This window comes from Pagrus pagrus, assembly GCF_965226575.1.
Source record: "Pagrus pagrus genome assembly, chromosome: 9".
NCBI lineage: Eukaryota > Metazoa > Chordata > Actinopteri > Spariformes > Sparidae > Pagrus > Pagrus pagrus.
This window is the reverse complement of record NC_140193.1, coordinates 651,220-657,758: the sequence shown is the minus strand read 5'-3', so window position 1 is coordinate 657,758 and position 6,539 is coordinate 651,220. Positions and strand designations below refer to the sequence as shown.

Here is a 6,539-nt window from a genome sequence, read left to right as displayed (position 1 = left end):
ACTTTGAAACAAAACCAGTGAAATAACAAAAAACAGCCGATAAAGAGTAAAGTAACTGGGACGACTGTGTGTGTGTGTGTGTGTGTGTGTGTGTGTGTGTGTGTGTGTGTGTGTTCAGGCTGTTCTGGGTGTATGTCCATATTAGGGCCGTCGAGTCACTTGTGATGTAACATGAACATTTAGAGTCGAGGTCCTCTTCCTCCCCTCTCTCACCCCCTCACCCCTCTGCAGGGGGCGGAGCCTCTTGTTGGAGGGGCTTTAACCCAGCTCTGTTTATTCTCTCCCCCTCTCTCTCCTCTTTCACTCCATCTGTCTCTGTGCTCGTTCGTCCAGCCCTGCAGCAGGAGGAAGAGGAGGAGGAGGAGCAGCTGGTGGGACCGCGGCGCTTAGAGGAGGTGCCAGAGGAGGAGGAGGAGGTGCGGAGCAGAGAAGCAGCAGCAGTGTTGGTGTCAGTCGGCAGTGGCAGGAGGCCAACCAGGAGCAGAAGGAGAACCAGGGACTCCTGCACCTGCACCAGGAGGAGAAGAAGAAGGAGGGCGACCAGGACTCAGCCGCTCCTCGAGGTCTCCTCAAGCGCTGTGTGGACACCAGGGAGCGCGGCGAAGAGGAGCTGCGACAGAGGGAGGCGCAGCAGCTCGACTTCCGCTCCCTTCTGGGACGCCGAGCTTTTAACGCCAAACACAACCAGGAAGAGGAGCCGAGGGAGGTCGGCCTCGCCGCCACCGCCGCCAAGCACCTCTACCACCATCAGATGGATTTTAAGGCCAACCTCAAGGGCGTCAAAGCCAAGACGGAGGAGAACAAGGGGAACTCCTCGCAGCAGGTCGACTTCCGATCCGTATTGGGTAAGAAAGGCGCCGCTGGCAACAACAAACCTGCAGAGACACCCGCAAAGAACGCCAACGACTTCCGCTCTGTCCTCGCCAACAAGAAGAAGCCGAGCCCCGAAGAGAACGGGAAGACGGCGGTGAACAACTGCGTGGATGGAGGGAATAACGAGAAGAAGAGCGGTGGAGGAGGAAAGGAGCCGGAGTTTGTGGAGAAGCTGAGTGATGTGACGGTGCTGGACGGGCAGCGGCTCCGGCTGCAGTGTCGCCTCAACTCCACCGACTCAGCAGGTGTCACCGTCGTCTGGACGCTGGACGGGAAGACCATCAAACCCTCCAAGTTCATCATCCTCGCAAACGAAGGTCAGAGGTCACACACACACACACAAACATCAATCACAGAAAAACATCAATCACAGACCAACACCTGCTCAGAGTGAAATTTAACATTTCTGTGCAAACTTTAGGATCTCGTCTGGATTGTAAATAAAGTTGTGTGAGTTTGAGTGAAGATCAGTGTTGTGGAGTGAAGATCAGTGTTGTGGAGTGAAGATCAGTGTTGTGGAGTGAAGATCAGTGTTGTGGAGTGAAGATGGAGACGTGAAACATTTTGTGTTGAACCAACTGTTGATGAGCTCAGAGGATTCAGACTCTATTAATAGAAAGCAGATCTGGAACAATAGAAAGAGAGAGACAGGATGTGATGTGTGACAGCGACAGACTATTGTTGGTATTTCATATGGGAACAGATCGCTTTACATAGGACACACACACACACACACACACACACACACACACAGTTTGTCTTACTATACTCATGAGGACCGGCACCGATTCATTCCCAAAGAGAAATCTCAGATTAGGTTTCTTTTTCGTTGTTGCTGTTTATTAAAGAGACTCAACTAAAGATTATTTCAATTTTTGATGATTTTTTATTGATTACTTGATTAATCATTTCATCTGCAGGGTTGAAAATAGTGTCTAATGTCCAAGATGACGTCTTCAAGCTGCAACGATTAGTCGTTTAGTTGTAGATTAATCCATCCACAGTATCGTCTATAACTATTTTAATAATCAATCATTAAAGTAACTTTTGATGCAGAAGTGTCAGAACAAGCTGTTTTCAGCTGCTCTAATATGTTTTCATGTCATATTAAACAGAATATCATAAACATTTAAAGACATCCTGTTAGAGACTGAGCTGGACATTTTTTATGATTTTCTACAGTTTTATAGAACAAGTGATCAATCTATGGATCTAGAATAATATCAGCAGATTAATCATAACAAAAACAATCACTTGTTGCAGCCCTTTCTTCAAATGTCTAGTTTATTAATTAAATGGTAAATAACACAATATAATGTAGCTGTAAACAGATAAAGTGTTTATTGTTGTTAAGTATTTCAGTCAACAGTTATAACGTCTGTTGTTATAATTATTGCTCGTTATCTGTTAATACAGCAGCCTCAGAGTTATAAACATGTCGCTCTCCTTACACCTCATGATGCTGTGTTATTAACCATATTACTTATTAATATTATATTTATTACTGAATATATGCTGTAAATCGCGGGACATAATGTAAAATGTTGCCATAAACTGAATATCTTGATTAATCAGATAATCATTCAGCTCCACTGATAATCTGCATGCTGATCAGTTTCCAGCTGTAGTGTTTGGTCATGTGATGTCACAGTGATGTCACAGTGATGTCATCAGACTACAGATGTCCCTCATGCAGTGTGTGTGTGCAACCTGGAGGTGTGGAGACATGGCTGTTATCCAAGCAAGGAGGTTCTGATGAAAAACACAGTCCCAGTGCATTGTGGGAAATGTAGCCAGGATACGTCCACCGCTGCTGCTCAGGTTAAAACTGTCTGTCACAACGACGACTGTCTGGAAAAATAGTTATGAGTTATAAATAATCAACAATGAAGAGAGAGAAGGAGTCAGCTTCATGCACAGCACCAGATGCCATTCATTGTTTTAAAGATTTAAACAGGAGACACAGGATCAATACTGAACCACTGTAATGCCTGAAGTCAGGAACTTGAATCAAACCCTGTTTCAGATTAAAGTCCTGAAGGAGGAAGAGTTACTTCATGTGTCAAAGCTGGTTTCTTGAATATCTCAGATTTTCTGTTTGTCTCATTTCCTGTCGCAGTAAACGAAATCTTTAGATTGTTGACATTCAAAGAACTTCAACTTTAGGAAACAAAGAAACAAAGTGTAATAAAACTCAGAGCGTTAAACTGTTTCTGTGCAGATACTTCAGCACATCCTACATTACTGCTCTATAGCAACCTGTAACTTTAAGTCATCATCATTCATACTGTTATAATTAATGTATGTTGTTTACATTTTTCTTCTCCAGTTTGAACAAATGTTAGATCGTAGTAGTTTCATCAAGAAGAGTCCAACTGTTGACGTCACATCTGTGGACCTGTAGTAGAGTAACGTGTCACCTGAATTAGCTGTTTAATTTAATTTAATTTGATCAGATCTGAAAACTGAATGTTTCAGCTGCTCAAACATCATCTTCATGTTACACAGACGTAAGCTAGCCATCACCTTTTGTTGCGTCTTAGCTGTGAAATATATACTGTGCTTAATTAACTAAAACATACAACCTGCTAGTTAGATAAGCCAACGTTGACATTAGCCTTTTGTAGATGCTAACACTGAGGTTAGCCTGCTGAAGCTAACATGAACACATGTAACATTTAAACTGAGTGTGTCCATCCTGTTGTTTATTTGTACACGTATTGTTCCTTTAGCAGCCTCATGTCCTCACAACAATGGAAACACACAGTGATGTCGTGAGGGCTAACGAGCTGCTGCTAAATCTGTACATGTCTGTGTGTGTGTTGTATTTATGAACAGACGAGGACACTGCCTGAGGATTCCCTGTGTGTGTGTGTGTGTGTGTGTGTGTGTGTGTGTGTGTGTGTGTGTGTGTGTGTGTGTAATCCCCCTCCTGTTATTTCAGTCTGCAGGACAGCCCCTGATCCAGCACTGTGTGTGTGTGTGACTCGTATCACATGTTAAAGGTCAGAGGTCACTGAGACGACCTCAGACAGCTGAAGTGAAGATGAACCTTCACGTTAACATTATTTATTAACGTTATTTTAACGTTTCACTTTATGTTTTTACGTCAGCAGGTCTGTCAGGTTATTTATACTCTGGTTAGGTTGTGGAGTAACTAAGTACTTCTACTCTAATACAGTCAGGTGGTCTTGTGTGATTAGCGGTCATTCATTGTCAGTAATTTATTGAAGCTGCAACTCTCTTGTACCTGGCTACATCCTGTATGTCCTGTATGTCCTGTATGTCTCCCGTATGTCCTGTATGTCTCCTGTATGTCTCCTGTATGTCCTGTATGTCCTGTATGTCTCCCGTATGTCCTGTATGTCTCCTGTATGTCTCCTGTATGTCCTGTATGTCCTGTATGTCTCCCGTATGTCCTGTATGTCTCCTGTATGTCTCCTGTATGTCCTGTATGTCCTGTATGTCTCCTGTATGTCCCGTATGTCTCCTGTATGTCCCGTATGTCCTGTATGTCCCGTATGTCCCGTATGTCCTGTATGACTCCTGTATGTCCTGTATGACTCCTGTATGTCCTGTATGTCTCCTGTATGTCCTGTATGTCCTGTATGACTCCTGTATGTCCTGTATGTCCTGTATGTCCTGTATGTCTCCTGTATGTCCTGTATGTCCTGTATGACTCCTGTATGTCCTGTATGTCCTGTATGTCCTGTATGACTCCTGTATGTCCTGTATGTCTCCTGTATGTCCTGTATGACTCCTGTATGTCCTGTATGTCCTGTATGTCCTGTATGTCTCCTGTATGTTCAGAGTCTTGTGATGTTGACTTTGTGATAAACTGAAGGATGAGGTGTTCCTTCATGTTCTTCAGCTAAATAAACTCTTTAAAAACCTGTTGGATGTTCTCACAGGACAGCCAGGCTGCAAACAGATGATGATCTTATAGACCATGATGCTTTGCTGTAGATTGAACCAGCCAACAGGATATAAAGGAGTGCAAGAAAATCATAAAATATAAGTTTAGCATGAAGAAAAATAAGGTTAGCATTATAACATAATATGTGAGAATGTGTTGTGTGACGTGTTGTGTGTTGTGTTGCAGGCGGCCTGTGCTCTCTGACTATAGACAAAGCTCTCCCAGAGGATGAAGGACAGTACAAATGCAGAGCTGAGAGCTCAGCAGGGAGAGCCGAGTGTTCCTGTACAGTTCTCGTCGACGGTAAGATCTAAAGAAATGTTCCTGCTGTTCTCAGAAATGTTCCTGCTGTTCTCAGATATGTTCCTGCTGTTCTCAGACATGTTCCTGCTGTTCTCAGATATGTTCCTGTTGTTCTCAGAAATGTTCCTGCTGTTCTCAGACATGTTCCTGCTGTTCTCAGAAATGTTCCTGTTGTTCTCAGAAATGTTCCTGTTCTCAGAAATGTTCCTGCTGTTCTCAGACATGTTCCTGCTGTTCTCAGACATGTTCCTGCTGTTCTCAGAAATGTTCCTGCTGTTCTCAGATATGTTCCTGTTGTTCTCAGACATGTTCCTGCTGTTCTCAGACATGTTCCTGCTGTTCTCAGAAATGTTCCTGCTGTTCTCAGAAATGTTCCTGCTGTTCTCAGAAATGTTGCTGCTGTTCTCAGAAATGATTTGAGTTTTGTTTGTGTGCTGTTCTGTTTTCAGAGGATGATAAATAACTTTGTCATTTAAGTATCAAATAGTTTAAAACTCATTAACAATCACTTATCATTCTGAAGACAGAACGTCACCAAACTCCATTCAAAAATCTACGATTTTAATTGTCTGTCCTTCGTCATTACATATTATAGTGAAACTTTAAATGTTTCTTGAATTTCCTGATCCGTCAAAAGATCAACAACTTTCTGCTTCAAACTGAAACAGCCTCAGTCTGAACTGTAACATCGTCCAGCTCCCATATGTTTGATTTAGCAGAGGAGACCTCCTGCTCCTCCTCCCGCTCCTCCTCCTGCTGCTCCTGCTGCTCCTCCTCCCGCTCCTCCTCCTCCTGCTGCTCCTCCTCCTGCTGCTGCTCCTCCTCCTGCTCCTCCTCCTCCTGCTGCTGCTCCTCCTGCTGCTGCTCCTCCTCCTGCTCCTCCTGCTGCTCCTCCTCCTCCTGCTGCTCCTCCTCCTGCTGCTGCTCCTCCTCCTGCTCCTCCTCCCGCTCCTCCTCCTCCTCCTGCTGCTCCTCCTCCCGCTCCTCCTCCTCCTCCTCCTGCTGCTCCTCCTCCTGCTCCTCCTCCTGCTCCTCCTCCCGCTCCTCCTCCTGCTGCTGCTCCTCCTCCTGCTCCTCCTCCCGCTCCTCCTCCTCCTCCTCCTGCTGCTCCTCCTCCTGCTCCTCCTCCTGCTCCTCCTCCCGCTCCTCCTCCTCCTCCTCCTGCTGCTCCTCCTCCTGCTCCTCCTCCCGCTCCTCCTCCTCCTGCTGCTCCTCCTCCTCATTTCCCAGGATTCCTCAGGAGTCTCTGTGTAATTGGAGTTTCCTGTAATTAGAATATATCAACACAAACAGTAATTATCAGAAACATGTAGTGTTCAGCTGAATCACAGCTGAGGCTGAATCACAGCTGAGGCTGAAACAGCTGAGGCTGAATCACAGCTGAGGCTGAATCACAGCTGAGGCTGAATCACAGCTGAGGCTGAAACAGCTGAGGCTGAATCACAGC

At 45.1% G+C, this 6,539-nt stretch overlaps 1 protein-coding gene across 1 annotated transcript in view; it reads left to right on the top strand.

Annotated features, from left to right (window-relative positions):
- The window catches only part of LOC311262829 (myosin light chain kinase, smooth muscle-like), a 56,138-nt gene that overhangs the window by 20,603 nt on the left and 28,996 nt on the right, over positions 1 to 6,539 (top strand). The window contains 2 exon segments of the mRNA XM_084362571.1: positions 334 to 1,190; positions 4,976 to 5,092. Coding sequence (XP_084218697.1) covers positions 334 to 1,190; positions 4,976 to 5,092 — 974 coding nt within the window.